Genomic DNA, 19836 nt, shown 5'->3' with positions numbered 1-19836 from the left:
CCCCCCAAACCTTGCCCACTGCTGGCTTAACCAGCGCTCCCCCCGCGCTGTGCGCGCCCCGGCGCCGCCACAGCACTGAATTATCGCCAAATGCGAAGTTCAGGGGAGGCAGCGGGTCCCCGGCGCCGGCCTGCGCGCCCCGCGGCTTCCTGCGCCGGGGGAACGCACGGCTCGTCCCAGGAGCGGTGTCATCCCCCTGCGGGCGCGTCAGCCCCTTCCCGGCCACGACCGCACCGAGGAGGAGTGCGGCGAGAGCAAAGCCACGGCAGCGTGGCCTTACCGAGGCTTCTGGCTGTCTAGCAACTATTAATCGACAAACTAGTAGACATAAAAATCCCTTTCACTGTTAGAGAAAGGTTATGTTGAAGAAGATCATGGAATACTTTGGATTTGTCCCAAGTTCTGAGGCCGTATTTCTTTCACACTGTCCTCCTACTCCCCTCCAAAGTCGCTCCTWCAAACGAGCCGAAATTGCCTTGGTTAACCAATACACAAATTAACATTAATCTCATTGTCATCAGCTTCATTTTTTCCAGTGATGGTGGCAGTGCAAACTGCAGTAGGAGAAAGGATCCAGTTCTGTAGGTTTAGGCAGTAGCATAACCACCCATGCAGGTGGAGCAAAGCTTACTACTGAGCCGACCTTTTTGTATTTTACTGAGACTTGTATTGTTCTCTAGAGGAAATAATGAAGAAAATTCTACCAAGAGGTCTGTATGCTTAGCCTGATCCCAAGAATAATTTATTTACTGACATCTGTCTTGGCTAGCAACCAAATTTCACAATTTATCATCAAAATATAACACTGAAAACTACTCAAATGTTTCCCCTACATGGTTGCTTTGGGGCTCTTCTTTATTACTTGCATATATCTGCACAGAATAGTAACTCTGAAATAAAAGCTAACTTGATATGGAGGAACATTTCTAACTATGCCTCATTTGTTCTTGTAAAACCGCTACAGTAAATTAAATTAAAAATAATTTAAGTAGGAACTTTATGTAACCTCTGTTTTTAGCTTGTCCTTATGAAACTTTTAAGCATTTTTTAATCATGCATAAAGAGAAAAGCCTCTTGGGACTGAATTTATAATTTTGACCAGGTTATATGCAAAAGCCAAATATATTTAAGAATCATATTCAAAAATGACGCTACAATTCTAGTAAAATGAAACATCCATATTGTCAAAAAAAAAAATCAAGAGGCCAAAGAAAGATTCTAAATAATGTGTTCTGTACTGTCTCACCTGTAACCTTGACTGACCTATATATTTAGTACCAAAAAATAAGCAAGGTAGAAAGACTAAGCTCTCAAATATACAACTTATATCTTTGTAAGAAGAAATTAACTGATTTTCTCCTTTTGCTCAAGGTTTCTCATCAATGGCTTTAATTTGGATAACCTAGGAAGAAAAAGGAAGGAAGAATGAAATGGTAAATGCTAATAATTTCAGTGTAGTTTCCTGTATAATTATTAATTTCCATTCAAAAGGCCTGACAGGAAAGATCAGGAAACATCAGGGTTTATATCACACTCCTGATTTATTACTGACTCTAGAAGTTCAGACAACTAAAACCAGTGAAGTAAAAATCATAGGCAGAGTTTAGGGAAATGACCAAGTCCAATCTACTTTCATTTCTGTGGAATACTACATACTTTGCAGATATAAGACCTAGTTCCTGCCTTGAAGCATTTGTAGTGCTCAGCTCTGCTCTGCTCAGCAATTGGCAGAGCACAAGCACAATATGCTCATATAGGGCCCCGCCAGCCTCGGGGGACCCAGCGACTGATCCCAGCTCACTCCCCTGGCTGGGCAGCCAAAGACTTAGCTGCAAATTGAATGAAAACAAAAAGATACAAGGCAGTAGAAGTGGTAGTGATCACAACCCAGACTACAGCATGAGATTCACTGTGCACAGCGATCTATTTTCCTTATGGGCAAACAGATTTTGAGAAGACATTTGACTGCTAGATAAGCATGCAGCTTCCTCTGCAAAAACTCATTCAATGGGAGAATCTGCTCTCCTGCCTTGGCTTCTGAGCGAATCCTTTTGCAGGAGGGTGGGCTGGCAGGACATCAGCATCAGGCTGCAAGTTCTGGTGGATGCCATTGCTGCATCCTGCTGATCTTTTCATTCCAGGCCTGACGAAGACTATATTCAGCCCCCATTGCTGTGTGCTCCTCTGCTCGCAGCCAGCCCAAAAAGCCTTGGACAGCCACTGTTTAGCAGAAGGAAATATAGTACTGTACAAACCTTTGACAGCCTTAGAAGTACGCTGTCAAGCATGTATCAAGTGAGAAATTCAACAGAAATGAAGTGTCTGCAAATATACAAAACTCGGCATCCACTAATTTGCTTTAGAGCTTGTGTATTTCCATAGTTATAGACCCAGAACCAAAATCTTTGTATTTCAAGCTTCTGTGCCATTCACTTGTTCTGAAACAACAAACACACTTTATAGAGATGACTGTGAATCCATCATATCTAGTGTTACACGCAAAAGCAACCAGAATGGTGGAAGATAAGATTAAAACGTACCATTGGCCACTTCTGAACTGGATGAGACCTGAGTTTTGTCAAGACTACTACAGATGTGAGAGAGAATATGGATTATCATCTTTATAAATCAAACCTTGAACAGAACCATTATTGCTGCCTTACTCAGAAAGTGATGTATATAAACTTGAGTAGACAGTATAAAACAGGCAATTACTTCAGTTGTACTGAAAAAATATACAACTTTTCAATTCCAGTGGCATACATGATATAGTAAGAGAATTTTCCAAGTGAACATTTGAAATTTAAACACTGTACAGGGTCAAAATCTTTTATAACCTTGCTCAAGCGCAGGGAGCTGTAGACAGCAGGATGCACCCAGAAGAGAGCTGCAGATTCAGAGTTCCTGCCTGACCCTCCTTGCCACGACTTTGTTGTAAATCACTTGCACTCATTTCATACAGCAATGTGGTCCCCTCAGTACCCCCAGACAGCTAATCTAGCCAATTCCCAATTCCTGTCTGTGCTGGAGGTTGTTAAAAAAATCCAGTATATTTTGTTTCCTGCCACTGCTCTTAACTCTTCTGCATGTCCCAAGTGTATCTCCTCACTTCAGGGGACAACTTCTCCCTCCTGCCAGCTGATGCTTTAATCCATTGGACATCTTTGTGTACCCCTTAGAATTGGTGGCTAGTACTCCTCCTCCCAACCCTTTAAATGCCTTTCTGAACAAGGCTGCTTAAAAAGGACAACTGGCTTGGAAGCTGCCATGTCCTTCCTACCTTCTGTCTGGACTCCCTATCACAGAGATGGTGGAGTATAGCTCCATTGGCCTTGAATAATTCAATTATATTGTTGCCTAGACCCACGAAAGGGCAGTTCAAGGGTGGCCCCTCTGAACCACATCTTTTACTCTGTGGGATTAGCCATGTGCTCCAGGGCAAGCAAATCTGTTGTTAGTTGTTCTGTATTTGGTCAGATTAAGACCAAAAAGGGTTAAACAGAGTCTAGAAACCAAGGTTTAGGCATTGTCCTTGGACCCAGTGTGGTGACAGCATTGGGATATTGACCATGATTTTAGTAGATTAATTTTAAGAGTCCAAGTTCTTGTTTGATCTGGTTCAGAACCTGTTTTTCAGGATAACTATGAACCATTCAGATATTCATAGCTACAGAAATAGTTAATGTAATGAGGTTTGAAAAAAATCTGTTTTCTAAAAACTATAACCTTCCAATAAATGCCTGCAGTCACAGAATGACCAACAAACAGTAAAATAGGAGTGCTGCCACAATCCAAAATGGATTCAAAAGGTCGTTCATTCTCCTGCCTTGTATAAAAAAATTCAAGGTGAGAGCAGTATTTTTCTCCAGCATGTTATCACTCAGAATGCATTTTAGCAGCATATGAGAAAGCCATCACAATGATACAGCTTGGTACATAACCGCTTACGCAGCGCTAGTCAAATTCACACGTTTCAACACTGAACAGTAACAATTACAAGTCTCTTCTTCTTTCTAAGCTCTCTTTTGACCTTTGAAAAATTGTTGGAGAGATGTCTCAACCTTATCCCACTTTTAGGGCATTTTGTCATGATTGGCCTTATAGAAGATAGTGATTCTAATCTCTTGGAGCAACAGAAAAAAAAAATGATATACTTACGCATGTTCTTTCATGATGGTAACAACAATTTTTCAAAGGTCAAAATAGAACTTTCTTAAAAAAAAAAGAAGAAACTTCTACTTATTCATTGTTTGGAACTGAAACATGGGTCACTTATGTAATCCTGTTTCAAAAGCACATATTTTAAAATCCGTATCATTAACACATTTTGATTTGTTGCCTTTAGAAATAAAAAAAACCCCAAGATTCAAAATGTTCTCCAGGAAAATGCTCACCTTACTGTCTCCTTCCTTTTCCGACTTGAAAGACTCTTAGTTTTGGTTAGTAACAAACTGCAAGTTCTGCGGAAATTTTAAAAGTAGTAATGCAAATTTGTCTGAAGTGATTTGAGAACTAAAATGCTTATAGGATGAATATATAAACATAAAATATATAAAGTAAAGGAGTCTAAAAAGTACATCTAAAGGTGGAGTATAACGTGTTAGAGGCAYGTCTATTCTTTAAAGCTTTCTATACTGCAGCATTTCCAGACAAGTAGCCAGTAGCTTAGCCATAAAGAACATTTATTCTCTCTTCTTTTGGCTTGGCTAAATTTGTGACTTTCTAAAATAATTCTGGTGCCCCTGGCTAAACAAAACTAGCAAACCTTGTGCCCCATCTCACGTCTGGTGAAGTGGAAGAGCTCTTGCCTTCCCCACGCTGCTGGCTCAGCTCGCTTGGCTGCCCAGATGCAGTGCCATAGGTGCCGCCTGCTGCCCCCGTGGACGTCCTCGTCACGCACCGGCTGCTCCATTTGCAGAGCATAAGGCCAGACGAAACCCTCAGTGAGTGCACTCTCGCATCTACCGYACAAGCCATTAGGTTTCACCTGGGTACCCCTGTGCTGCATCCAGTAACTTGTATCCAGCTAGCGTCCTGCTCCCTACAAGGGAGCTGCTCCTCATCAGAGGACATGAAGAGGTGGAGGCTAATCTTGCCAGCTTTGTTTGAACCATTATCAACCTGACTGATAAAAATAGGTGTCTTGTATCCAAATCGAATTACTTTACAGCCACTAGCTCATCATATCTTTCTCCACCAGACTAATGAACCCTTTAGCACCTAGTATCTTCCACCAATGGAGTAACTTCTACTCTACAATGAGGTCTTCTCTAAACCTTTTTGATAAATTAAGTCTCTCTCAGCCACTGCCTCTGACCCTCTATGTTTATTGCTTCTCTCACTCATGTTTAGATCTAGCCAGCTTTGTAAAAGCTTTTAAAAATGCAGATGTCAGATATTACAATATTTCTGTAATCAATGGACTCATAAACAGGATTGTACCCCATATTTCTCTTCACTATTCAAATTCAAACATCCCAGGATTTACACTTGGTGTTTTATTATAGTGACCCACTGGAAGGTCATGCTTCATTTTTTTGGCCTTTATGACATCTAAATTATCTTCAGAGAATATTTCGTGAGACTATGGTTCCCAGTTCCCTAGATGTTTCATATTAAGGAATATAGACCTCTTCTAACGTGAGTACATCATTGTATACATGTACATTAAGTTTTACAGAATCACAGGGAATACGATTGTTTTACAGTACTCCTTCAAATTTCAAATTATCTGCTGAATAAGATCTTATAAGTGAGTTACTTTAGATTGTTAGGCTTGGATTTTTACCCCTAATCTCCACCCAGATCTGTTAAAAACTTGGAGAATATTTCATCATCCTCTTGTGGTACATGTAGACAAGAGATGACATATAACTGTCATATAACATCCCACAAACCTTGGCGATAAGGAGCAATTCATCAGTGAGAGATGACAAGAACTCCTCCAGCGAATCCATCCCTCTGTTTTGAGACAGGGAGAGTTAGGCCCGGTAGGCAGATCTGCAAGTGATCCTGTCCTGTCAGCTAGTGATTTGCTGCTTCTTGCACCCTGTAGCTGTTAGCCCATAGGCTGACCACCGCAATAAAAACCTGATCCATCTCTGATTAAAAAAAAAAACAACAAACAGAATGAAATATTTTCAACAGTAGTCTGCCTTTTCTATATCCTTAAGAGGTTAACAGCCTCCACTTCGTAATGTGCTCAYGCTGTTGCTAGCAATTTTTTGTTCCTTTTTAAAAAAAATAAATATCATCTTATGCTTACCTTCYCTCAAGACAAAATCATAAAATTACATGTAACAATCAGCAGGAAAGCTGTCAGCTAGCACAGGATCCTTTGGTGAATGGGTTAAAGCCAGTGTTAATGCCCTAAACAAAACCTGCAGTGAGCTGAACCCTGCTGCATTTGCCACAGGTGTAATACTTAGTTCAGAAGGATACTGCAAACTGGAGAAACTTAAGATGTGGCCTGAATGCATATGCTGGACATAGTATTAAACTGACTGGTACAGATGTGTACATTTTATCCATAATGCTATTGTGTAACCAATTATAAAACATGAAATGCAGTGCATTAGGATGAGGCAGATTCTGACATATCAGATTGTAGCTGTAGGATAAATAGGTTGTTCTGTAGCCAGCAATGTCTTGCTGCTTGCCAGACTGCTTGAACAAAGGAAATCTCAGTGACAGTTTTTAATACTGTGTTGAGTTTGCGGTCAGAGAGGTCACAAGTCTTTGGCTGATGGGAGAGGCAGACCTTCTAAGAAAAACTAATACACATCAAATAATATTTACTTCCTCCTGGTTCCATTAGTTAGATTAGTAAATTTTTAATTTATGATTTCATTCAAGTATGGCTCAACAGTGGGAATTTAGCCAAATTTTATTCCCTTTTTCATTATGTAATAATGGGTGTCTTTTTTCTTCCTTTAAGGACTTTTTTTTTTAATAGAAGAATCTAGATGTTCCTAACCAGTTTTGCTCATCAAGCATGTTCTGTTCACATATTATTTGTTAGGCTTTCTTTTACTTATACCTAGAAGAAGCCATGATCATTTCTTTTAATACTAACTCTCAATCTAGTGATAAATCATCTTCTAGTATCCTATTGAGAACAAACATCAAAAAAAATTTTTTTTAAGTATCATCAAGATGTATTAATGCAAAGTATGTGCCATAATTCTCTTTCATTACTGCCTGACACTTGCACAGCATATGCTTCCCAGCTTGTCTTTTTTACACATTAGTCAGGTTTTAAGCAGTAACTCACCACTTTCTCTTGGTGGCCTGCTTAGGCTTTTCCCCAAGCGAGCTTGGTCAGTTTGCATACTAAGCCATATGCAGCCGGAAACCTGAGCTCTGAACCGGCTTTAAACCAACTAGCAGGATCACTGTCATTCACTCTGAATGATCCCTGGAATTATTCCTCTTTTTCTGCTCTCTTCCAAGATTGCTGAAGTTGTGAATAAGCTTCAGGGCATACTATATAATTCTTCGCACCACTGTCCACCACAAACAGAAGTTTGCCACAGACCTTTACAGCACTTTCCAATCTCAAAGATGTTATTTCTTCTATGAAAGAAGTGTGTTTGACTTTTAGTCTCACATCCTTTGCAAATTTATCCATCTACTACTTAATATGGAGTCACCAATGGAGATTACTTGCTTGCCAGCCAAGCTGGAAGAGCCTGCCACAGTAGCTATTGGCTTCATACTGCAAAAGTGCCCACTGGATTTGCCTCCTTCTGCAATCTGTTCTGAATCTCCAGGGAAAGCCCCTTTGACAGTTGACTTACTGAGTATCTGACAACAATTCAAACACTGATAGCCAATACTTACATTTTTTTCTGCAGCCCATGCTGAAGCAAACTGCATGTACTGTACATGCAGTGTAATAATTTCACATGTTACAGGTCATGGCTTGTCCTTTCTGAAATGCAGATACAGCACAGATGGATTTGTTACTTCAAGAGTAAACCAAACACATCTTCCTGGTGCTGATAGTACAGAAAGTTTAAGTAGAAGCTTGTTCCATCTTATAAATCCTTTGTGCATATCAGGAAAGGCAACCAGGAATATAGATTAAAAGCTACATAAGATGGGGCCACCAGTATGGGTGGTGGTGGGGGAGAGGGTGAGACTGAAGCTCTCTAATACCATATATTTTATATTATCTCTTCTGAAGAGAGATTGATTGGGGTGCTAATGTTCTTCTAATGATAGAAACCAGAGATACTCTGGCTTCTCTCTGTCATAGGCTCCTGAAAATGTCCAAAGTGTCCTTTTAGAATCCCTCWTGCCAGAAATAAGATTGATAGTTTAAATAATATGCCTGATCTTTCATCTTTCACTTTGTACAGCAAATGGCATCATAAATACTAACATAATTGTACTGAAATAGCATTATTTGGCAACTGATCCCCAAGTGCAGTATAAACATCACTTCAAAAGCATGTCTCACATACACAGTTTTCTGTTTTGCGTCTCTGTATAGGTTATCAATACAAAGTATATTACTGTATTACCACCATAAAACATTTCCTAGGCATGCATCATACATCTGAACATGTTTGATTATAGTCTCAAGCAACTCTGGGAAATACCAGTTGAGCCCACACTACAGGGATCTCCCAACTCACTTTGGTATTCAGTAATACTACTCATTTCATTTGGAACAGTGCTGTGCCACTAGTCTGCCAGAAATAAAGGACATGACTTGTAGTTAGGAGCTCTTCTTCCAGTTAACTTGCCAAAATATTTTCTTTGAGGTGAACTGATCACAAAATATTTGGAATGATTAAGTCTAAAGAATTTAGAGTTAAAGCCTCAAAATTTGTTATCTTCTCAATACAGCAGCAACACAAGGAAGTAGTGAAATGCTATGTGAAAGAAGCACAGCATGATGCTCTCAAGAAATGTTGGTATTACGTTAAGTATTTACAGAACAAAATCCATTCCAGTAAGATGTTCTCTGGCAACACAGAACCATGTATCCCAGCAGCGTACTAGCACAAAAATCAAGATTTTTAATGACAGAATTGTTAATACAAAGTGAAGCACCTGCAATCATACTTCCATATGTTAATCGTTATACTGCATGATAGATATGCTATCCAGAAGCAAACAGGCAAAAAGCTACTTTCTAATGTGACACACTACATCTGACCTCAAGTTCCCCATAGCCTAGTATTCAGATGATTTAACTACTGAAATCCAAAACACATGGTAATCATTATGTACGAAAAACCTGCTCCTTTCAGTCATGGATATTCCAGACTTTGGAACTCTTCAATTACACATCTCTGTTAGTCTACAAAGTATTTTCTATATCTGAGGTAGTACAAGCATAAGTATTTTAATCATTACAAAAAACAGTAGCTAAATTTGCTATTCTGCATGTCTACTAATACCTTGCAGAAAAAGAAACACTCCTAAAACACTACAAAGAAATCCACTGCTAACAGTTAGTAGATCGCATGACATGAGTGACTTTGAACAGAAACTCTAAAGGACATAAACGTAAAATAGCACAGTGTTGCTTTTCAAGCTCMGTTCTGCCAAGTGCTGAGCATTCTGACACCACTCCAGAAAGCACTTAAATATCATTCCTCTCATTCATGCAAATAGGCTAACTGAAGCCAAGGTACAAGATCCTTAGCCTTGCCCCTTTTATGGGGCAGAGGAGACAAGATAAGAAGAGAGAGACCTTAAAGCCCAGTGTCAGTATAGAGAAAACAGACAAGCCCACTTCCAAAAAATCCCATGTAAGCAGTGGCACAGGGGCATGATGCTGAATGCTGGCCAACAGCCTCCTCTTACCAGCTTTTCAAGCAGAATTTTTAGACCTTGCTCAGTTCTGTTCTCTGTCACTCCATTACTAGCAGTAGTACAGCTACCTGGGCACATTGCCTGCTCATTCCCTTTCTGTACATGAATGGCAGCAGTCTCAAATGTAAGCACATATATAATATTTATATATTTTAAAAGACTCAGGTACCAAGGTACCAGCTAAGATTTCCTTTTTATACCACATGATCTATATACAATATTCATTAAGTGATGTAACAGCAATAATGCAGTATTTTGGTCAAGATTTTCACACCTTTTCATAGGTACACATTGTGCAAGGTCATTAGAAGAAAAAAAAAAACCACACAGTTCAATTTTGTGATGATTGCAAACTACGTTCAAAATTGTTAAATCCTTAAGTTGAATCTGAATAAGTTGACTTTTTAAATAAGCAAAAAAAACCTTTTTTTTTTTTTTTTTTAAATTTACCACATTAGTTCAGAACAAACTGCTCTTTGAACCTATATTCCTGGAATCTGCAAAAAACAAATCCAGTGAGAAGGAAAAAAAAACATATTTCAAGTTTCTAAAAAAATTAAAATTAAAATTAAAATTTTAGAAAGTTAAAAAAAACAAACATGAATGTAACAGCAAAAAAGGGAATATATCTACCTTGGGGTGGGGGCAGAGATGAGGGGAAGCCACGTTAAAGTCACCTGCTAAAGTCTTGTACTTGAAGCGACACCAACTTTAATCCTACTCTATACAAACCACAGACATGATTTAAAAACGATTACATTTACAGTGAAAATACYGAGCAGCCAACTCAAGTAAGAAAACACTGTTGAACTATCATCCTAACCTTGGCTTTACTTAACAGCTACACTGGCACTTTCTGGAGGAGACTCCAAGAAGGCAGCGCAGGTGTAGACATGGGTAACTGACACTGTTGGTGAAGCACATTGGGGACAGTTGTTCTACAAGAGAGCACAAGTCACCATACAAGCTTAGAAAGAAACAGAAGATTAAATCTCAAATTTTGATTATTGTTGAAGTGGCTGCTTAGAACATGTCCACAGGCATGGAGGAAAAGATTTATCCAAAGAATTTTCAAAGAACTTGAAATTTCAATTCCAACTTTCTAACCAAGCTAAATATTTATGCAACTAAGACACAAAACTGGACTAAAGTAGTTCAAGAGTTAAATGAAACATGAATGCTAGCATAACATTTTTACTTGCAACATTTCACTTGAAATAGGCACCTTAGGTAGCTTCCTGGTCTTAAACTGCCAGCAGCAAAACTCATTCGGGCCAAGACTACATCATTTGTTTTACTGAAGTAGTTTTTCCACTATTAAAATAGAAAATACTCATGGATTACATTCTTCTGTAATATGAAACACTTAGAAGTATCTAAACTTTGCTGGTGGTCATAAGAAGAACACTTTTTAATACTTCACTACAGTCTGAAGAAACGTTTTTGAAAGAAAGCACATAAACTCTCAACAGATGCTCTGGGCAAAGCAACCTTGAAAACTGCATGCTGGAGTTGGTTGCCAGAAAATACAGCTATTGTATGTATTTTATGCTTACTATATGTATTTATGCTTACTGTAGAGAAAACCCCACATATGAAGAGCCAGGTAGCAGGCTTGTAGATTTTTAGAGTAGTCTGCRTTTTCTGTTCCTAATTTTAACCTGTACTATGTTCAAACAACAGAAGCACAGCAGACCAGCTTATGTCTGGCTTTTTTTTCTTTTTTTTTTTCTTAAAGTGAAATTCCTCTTCATTCAAATGTATCATCTGTGTGTTATGGTTAGTCTGAGATGCCTTCTAGAGATGTCGAAGATTCTTAGTTAAGGGATAACCTGCAGATCCAAAGCCACTGGGTACAAAGGAAGACACATCAGTAGGTTACCTAGCAAAATAGGTACCTGCATGAAAARCACTCAGTTTTCCAGCTCTTCTGGTTGAGAGCTCCATAAAATTACCTTAAAAACTTTTCTTTCCTGATATGTAGATAGAAAACTGGAAGGAACGCTTTCAGGAAAAGATATGCTGGCAAAGAACTGCAAAAGTCTAACTAGTTTTGTCAATTATGTTTTGAAGCTGGGACTTTTTGAAGCTAGTGATTACACTTAGTCAGGAAGAGATTACCTTGCCATTCATGGTTTGGATGTCAAAGCAAGTGGCAGTCATCTTTCTTTTGAACAGGCAAGATGAGGAACTAAAAGATTAATCAAGAACAGAGAAAACAGGAGTTTCGGCTTGTGCTAGATACCTGAAATACCTCAGCTCACAAGGTATGGATTATTATGGATGTATGGATTTACTATTCTAAGCAGCCCTTTCTTTCCTAGACAAGCACAAAATAACAGTGGTTGATATTGGTACAGCCACACTTGGGATACTTCTGGGAGTTTTGTACATGCAGATCAATGACTAACCAGTTGAGGGTACAGAGGAAAGAATGAACTAAATACACTGAGCTCTTCCGAGCATTTTGAAAGGGATTTCTTTCAGTTTTTAAAACAATGTAGAAAAGTTTAAGGAAAGATCCAATCACAATGTTTACACACACAAACAGGAAATTCAACAAAGCTGTTCATTGGCAGACAACAAAATAGCTAAAAGTAGAAAAACTAATTAACTCAGTCTAGAAATAAGGCACTTTTAAATCAAGATGATTTAATAGTTGCAGCTAATACAGAATCTAGCCTGTACTTTTTCATAAATTCTAATGACATGCTCTCTCTCCCCCCTTTAGAAAGGCATACCTCATTCAGACAAGAAAGTTGCCTTGTTTTTAGTATCCACAGATTACAAACCAAATGGGGGCAATTAAACTGATTATGTATCTGAATGGAATGTAATCAAACAAGAACCAGATTTGGGTCAGATATGAACTTCCAGCAAAGGCAACTCCTGGAGAAAACTTACTCTGCAGTAATTTTAGGCATCTGACTGCAGACATTTTTCAAGTACAAGGCCTACATATATATAAAGGTGAAAATGAAAGGTTGCCTAGGCTTTCATAATGCTTTCAGAGACTTCTGAGAACAAAAGCAAAGTTTATGCATCTCTTTTTTGGATATACACCCAGCCTCTCAGTCCCTCAACAGCAGAAGGACCATCAGTTGATAGAGCTCCTATCCTTTTAGTTAACTGGCTAGAGCTTGGAAAGAGATTGATCTCCGGTTTAACACCACAGGACGACTTTACAAAAGACAGTTTAAAGCTTGGCTGTACAAAACAGTGAGCAAGTCCAAGTTAGAGTATCACATCAAAGGGCAGTTGTCCCCTATCCAGAGCTTCATAACTTAGGCTACATCTGCAAGTGATTTTGCTTGTTAGCTATGTAGATAAGGATCATTGAGGAAATACTATAGTTGTAAAAAAGTCATCTGCAAACAGTCCTGGTGATAGCTTTAATCAGAAAGGCCTCTGAAAACAAAGCTCTCAATGACAAAGTATTTGGTTTATACTTCATTGGACATTTGAAATGAGAAGGGATCACTAACTTCAAGTCAGATTCTACTGCTAGCTAAGTGGAAATATTCTGTGTATAAAAGACTGTACTCCTGAGCAAACGTGGACCTGCTTACACTAGTCAGCTTCATGAATTCATTGTGATGATCCAGTTCTGAGTGATCTGTAATTTATCCTCTGCCATGGATTGCTTTAGAAATATTGAGCCAAGTTAAGATGTCCCTTGATGCTACATTTCAGATCAAACATCTACTTGCCTCAAACTGCAGATGTTCTTAAGCATGTTCTTTTAAGAGCACTGTATGAAACCCTGAAACTAGTATTTTTGTATTAAGAGTTTTAAGTGTAACTTTCCACATTCTTTTACAAGATAACACCAAAATTAAAGACACCATGGTTTCAGTAAAGAAACTAAATTTTCAATGAACTAGAAATCTTCAATTTGGTACAACTAACCAGAGTTTAAAAACAGAGAAGTTCAATAATAGTTTCATAAACTGGGAAAGGGATTCTTTATGGAGACCAGATAATGTTCAATTCAACTATGCTTCAAAAAGAGCAGTCCATGAATCATTAATAGCAACATGCTGTACAGTACAGGAAACARTATCCTCCCCCATCTGACAAAATGAGAGTTCTCCCACACCCCAACTAACAGCAGTTTTAATCCTGTAGGGAACAAAATACATGGCAATACCATACTATTTTCAGGTTAAGAACTATTGGCCATGGAACCCTTTCTGGTCCTTTTTTTTTTTTCCCCCCCTCCCCCCCCTCTTTTCTTAGCTCCCCTCTCCCACCCCTTTTTTCTCCTCATTTTTCTCTCTGCCTTTCTTTTTCTGGTCCTTTTTTTTTTTTTCCCCCCTCCCCTCCCCAAATTCACTCGACTGATACCCTTAGTTCTCATCTGTAGCAATTCACTTGGAATTCTAACATTAAAATATGTAACATTATCTTTTAAAACAAAACTCCAGTTTGAAGTCTTTTCCTTCAACCTTTTCCAATACAGCAATGCAGAAATCTTTCAGTATCAGTCTGGAAAACAGAAATTCTGTACTTCAGTGGTATGCATGACTCACCAGAAGGAAACTCACAGGTACAAACAGCTGGAAAAGCCTTACAGCTTTTAACATCGAAATCTTGACCAGAGGCCTATTCAACTCATTTAAAGGCAAAACAATTTGATTAACAACATTTGGAAGACTACTTAAAACCGTGCATTCTTATGTCATCTGCACTCATCCAAAGCCTTATTTCACAGGCTAATCCCATGGCTAGGGAACCATTAATAAAGCAGTTTCCAGTGAGATACAATTCAGTTACAAACGCAACAATACTAATTGTATTTCTATAAAGTTTGAAGTGTTTTTAATATGTACATTCTTTCTTAGTAAATATTAAAGTAGTGCTTTTATCTTGCACTTTCCCTTTAGATTTCTAAAAGGAGATCAGAAATACAGTTTTAATCCCCCTCCAAACCAATGCACAGGTTAACTCATAACAAGCACATATGAATTCTGTACACCTCTCTCTCCCCACAAAGAAATAAAAATATGCCATGACTATCCAGTTACACATCATCACAAGTTTAAATTATGCATACAAGTCATTTCAGAGTATTTAAAAAACCCAATATATTGGATTTATGAAACCATTCCATGCACTGAACAAAAAAAAAAAATTTTTTAATTGTAGGTTTCTTTAAATGGTGTTTTCTCTTCCTATCCAAGTACCAAAGTCTGGATTCAGTGTACTATTAAGACTAACCACTGTTTTAGTCATAGAAACATGACAATACATAGATAACCAAGTTTCTGTTTATAGACAATATGCTATGTAGTTACTACCTCTTTAATGAATGTCAAATAAAGCAAGTCTAGCTTTCTAAGACATTGAAGCTGCACATAAAAAAAAAAAAAACACAAGAAGAGGTGCTGCTAAATAGGTRACAACATTTTGAAAGGAAGGCTATGCATTTATATGATGCTGCCTAGGAGTAACAGTTATTAGCAGGTTTCCTATGTTGTTAGCTAGTTTTTATTCAGAATGACAAGCTATTCAAGAGTTAGAGTTTACTAACCAATTACTATCACCAATTTTATCTTCAAGAGAMAAAAAAAAAAAAAAAAAGATTTATGCAGTGAAAGCTCTTGAAGGCAGTCTTTCATACCTAAGATCTTCACATTTTCTACAAAAGAGGCTTGTAGCACAATACACAGATTGGAAACAGACATTTTGGACACACATTACAAACCTGAATTCAAAGTGTATTCGTTTTACCATTACAAAGAAAGAGATAAGTAAATAAAATGAAAGTATTATTTACAAGCAAAGGACTCTACATGATTTTGTAATATGCAATTTTTGTATTTGCGTTTAATACTCCTTGAAAACTGTACTTCAGTTCTAAATTGCCTGACAGGTCTCAGGCATTAATCCCTCCCAAGTAATAAATCAATACTGTCAATATGCTCGGTTTATTTTAATAAGTTGATTTAGAATGTCACTGAATTAAACAAAACTTCTGAGCATGTAAGCATATTCCTGATATACAGGGGTTAATACCTGTGCAAGTTAGTATCCATTTATTAGGAAAGCTCTCCATTAGCAAGGTGCCTTTTCAGTACAGTTAAACCCAGCTTGTTTCATTAACTATTCTTGCCTTGCAATACTGTTGAACTGCAGTCAAGTACAGTAAGACAAAAGATTTTTGATCTACAGTACCGTGTTACAGCTGTTAACAATTCTGTTTGTGCCACAAAACCAAAAGCCAACCATTAAAAAAACCATGGCTCTTCTTTAACAGAATTCACCAGGTGATGTTAATTACCATCCTTACCAAACAATTTTTTGTAAAGGCTATTTACAATGTACATGGCTGAGCATGCACCATATAGATACAAACGCACGTGCCAGTTTGATAGCATGTAATTACACAGTGCCTGAAAATGACAACACATCTTAAAACACCATTTTAATCAACAGTTTCAAGCGGGAAATGTTCTTTATTTTACAACTGCTATACTTGCATGAATGTTTATTTTTTTATAAAAACACTAACTCCTGTCCAGAGGTCTGGACACATTCTATATTCTACAGGTTAAGGCAGTTAAAAAAAAAAAAGTGTTCCTGATAACTGGTCTAGACAATGTCAATTAAAGCTGTCTGAAGCCACTCCAGTTCTCCAACAAGTTTTTGAAATCCCATATTTGTGTGTGAGAACAGTTCATCTTGCTTTTTTTGGAGTTTTAGTAATAGAGGACAGAACAGAATTGGGTGTAGTAAATTAATAAATGTTAAGGGAAGGGGACATTTGATTTAAATTCATTCCATGAGTTTAAAAGTTAAAGGGGTACAGTTTTAGATGGGAGTCTGAATCAACCAAGATCTGTAAGGAATGAAGCAGAAAAAACTAGTTTTGTGCACATTACTGCATTCTTAAAAATATAGTTATTTTCAACAATTCAAGTAAGGTAATAGACATTATCAAAAATAACTTCATGAACCATACTCAAGTTTCAAATCACATTCTCAAACGTTTAACCCAAAGCAGTTTTATTGTGTTAACTTCATATAATAAACCATGAAGGTTTGCCTGTAMAAATGGTTAATGATTTGCACTTGTGATTCCTTTAATAGCTAGCAGACTTGCTAACCAACTTACTATAAAGATATGGCAGATTATGTATTTAATCAAAGCACTTTGATTTAGGCATGAAACAAATTCAAATGGTAGGCATTCTGTGCTTCTAATGCATCACTCAGAAAAGAGGCAAGAAACACCCACTATTGTACAGACAATTATTTTACAGAAAACCCTTAAAATTAATCATTTATCCGCAGCTGTAGATGAGAGTATAATCTGTTGTAAACAGGGCACTGTGTTGTAAAACCAGTTTTTAATTAAGATCTCTCTCCATAAGTTGGAAAAAACACTCTTCAGAATGTCTTTCAAATGTAGCATGTTCTGTTTTCTATATCATAAAGTTACTTTCCTTTGATTCCTTTTTAAAGATGTTTGTGTTCACAGCAGTTCTGTTTTTAAAAATYGGTTGAAATTTATATAAAATTCTGTACATGTTCACAAATTATTGCATAAACAGCATAATCTTCATGACAGTATTCAGCAACACATGTCCATCTCAGGAAATTCACGTTTCCCTTCTTGCTTTTTTCTTCTTTTTAACTTGTTTGGGGGATTCCCAGCTTTCTTCAGACTTTGCTAAAAAGGTTAAACAAACAAAACGTAACTGTAGCATTATGACTGAGGAAGTTTATGTAGAACTGACTTATAAAATACTGAAGAACACACCCTTGTTATTATGAAGCTATTCAGAAATATCAACTAGCATGATTTTTAAAAGGAGAGTGCTTTTTACCCTCTTACCCCAAACAGGATAATTTAAAATGCAGCTAAAACAAAAGCTGGTTTGCTACTTTCAAACTCCTTTTTTACACCACAAATACAAGAAGTGAGACACAAAGGAGGTCATTCATTTTCTTACTTAATGAAGACTTACAATAAGGTCATTATTATTTTTGACTAACTTGAAATTATGTACATGTAAACAATGCACATTAATTGTTTATTTTTATCAGATTATACCATTTTTAATCACTAAATGTAAGTGACCTTGTATGTCAGAAGATTAATTTTTAAAATCAGAAATTGGGTAAAGATGTGGTTATGCGGAACCCAGAATCAAATAAAGCAGCACTGTTATTTTATTAAAACAGATTACCTTAAAACATGCTGGCTACCAAAAATGGTAAGTCAGGTAAAATATATTATACGTTGAAAATAAAAGATGATGTTCTTCTTGCTGAGGCATGAATTAGTCACAAAAACCTTCACGTTTTAGAACCAGAATAAAAGCAGTAAATTGAGGCACTGACTTGAAAGATTTTGTTGTTTCAGTTTTTAATTTCTTCAGAATCAAGAAGCCAGTTAATGTAGTTGAGTGAGGTTAATATTATGAAACCATCTAGTTTCTTCTGCTGTTATTAAAAACAAATTTAGTACTTCAGCACTTAACCAGGAATTTTTTTTTTTTTTATGAAACATCGGTATTTAATAAAAAGTCTAATTTAAACTAAACTTCAATAGTATGTGTGTGGGGTGGTGGTGCTTTGTTTTGTTTATTTGTTTTTAAAGCTTTCATACTCTGACATCCCTTATACTGTCTTACTGTAGTGTTAGGTGAGTATTATGGCATAAGTATCTTTGCTGAGTGCAACAGAGGAGGTGTTTGAGACCTCTGGGCACAGCCTAATTTTAAAAAGCAACAAACCTTCAGTAGTTCAGCTTGAGGTATGCACTGTTAAGCTACAGGAGGAGAGGGAAAAAAAAAAGTGCATCACCTTGCTATTTAGCATGTATCTTCCTCCATGACTACTACATTTCACAGAAGCATTGGGTGGGGGGAGGGGAAGGGAAGATGAATTAAGTTGAGAAGCCAAAAACCAGTAGGTTGAAAAATTCAATCGCTCATACTTTTCCAAATTTCTGATTGCTAAACATCTTGTCAACTGGTATGTTAGCATCCATCTGTTCCACTGAAGACTTGCAAAGAGGACTTTAAAATCATGTTGGCAGAACTATTTAGTCACAGCACGGAACTCCAGTCCTGATGGCAAAGAGTATGTCCAAATGTCTGGTGAGGACTACACAAAGCCAGTAAACATCTCCACAGTCATTCGAGTATATGAAGCCAGTTTTCCTCACAGTGAAAGGACATTTGTTAAACTACTTCTACCAAAGTTAAAATATAGCAAGATACAAAAACAAAATACATAAATACTTGACTTGACACCCAGATCTCATGGTTAAAGCACATGTAATCAGAATGCTTATGGGAGGAAACCACACACACTGAATTAAGATGAATGAATTGTACTGAGATACTTACTCTGTGGAGGAGGCACACTGTTTTGCTTAATATTGGGACTAGAAACACCTGTCTCTTGCAGCATCTGTGGCACTTGGGAAGTGATCTTGTCAGAATCACTTTCTGATACAATTACAGATGGCTCAGTAGAAACAGCAAGCGAAGGAGCCTCCTCAGGCTATTTAAAAAAATAGAAAAAAAATTACRAAACTTTAATAAAGTCATACAACAGTAAAACATTCTTATGCAGTGTCATTTCTGGCACTGCACTTGGCAGATGCTATGAAGATGGCACTGAAAAATTAATATTAAAATCCTTTAAAATTTTAATCAAAGCTGTAAGACTATGACTGCCATCTAGTGCCAAAACTTTTAGTTGTACACAACCAAAGATAAACCAAACAAGTTAACCTGTATTAAAATGCATGGTGTGTAGAGAAAGGGAGAACAATCTAAAGCCACTTAGACCCTAAAAAGATTATTACATATATGCAGAATAGATGCAAGACACAGTGACACATTGTATGCATTTTTGTTCAAGGCAAATAGGTCCAAATACGTAAATCAAAAGATCAAACTTTTATCGTATTCAGAAAGTATTTGCAGTTATTTCTATCAACTGGCCCAAACATGCCCTGTGCTTATATTACAATAACTTTAGACA

At 37.3% G+C, this 19836-nt stretch overlaps 1 protein-coding gene across 3 annotated transcripts in view; it reads right to left on the bottom strand.

Annotated features, from left to right (window-relative positions):
* Nucleotides 1-15298: 15298 nt before the first annotated feature.
* MTDH (metadherin) overlaps nt 15299-19836 on the bottom strand; it is a 33049-nt gene continuing 28511 nt past the window's right edge. For all 3 annotated transcript variants that reach the window (XM_026060143.1, XM_026060144.1, XM_026060142.1), the window contains 2 exons: nt 19194-19350; nt 15299-17506 (listed from right to left, as the gene is read on the bottom strand). In XM_026060143.1, the coding sequence (XP_025915928.1) occupies nt 17436-17506; nt 19194-19350 (228 nt within the window). In that variant the 3' untranslated portion in view covers nt 15299-17435. The remainder of the gene's footprint in view (nt 17507-19193; nt 19351-19836) is intronic.

Source organism: Apteryx rowi, unplaced genomic scaffold (genome assembly GCF_003343035.1).
Source record: "Apteryx rowi isolate R43461 unplaced genomic scaffold, aptRow1 scaffold_165, whole genome shotgun sequence".
NCBI lineage: Eukaryota > Metazoa > Chordata > Aves > Apterygiformes > Apterygidae > Apteryx > Apteryx rowi.
Note: the sequence above shows the minus strand (reverse complement) of the source record. Positions and strands in the feature narration are given on the sequence as shown.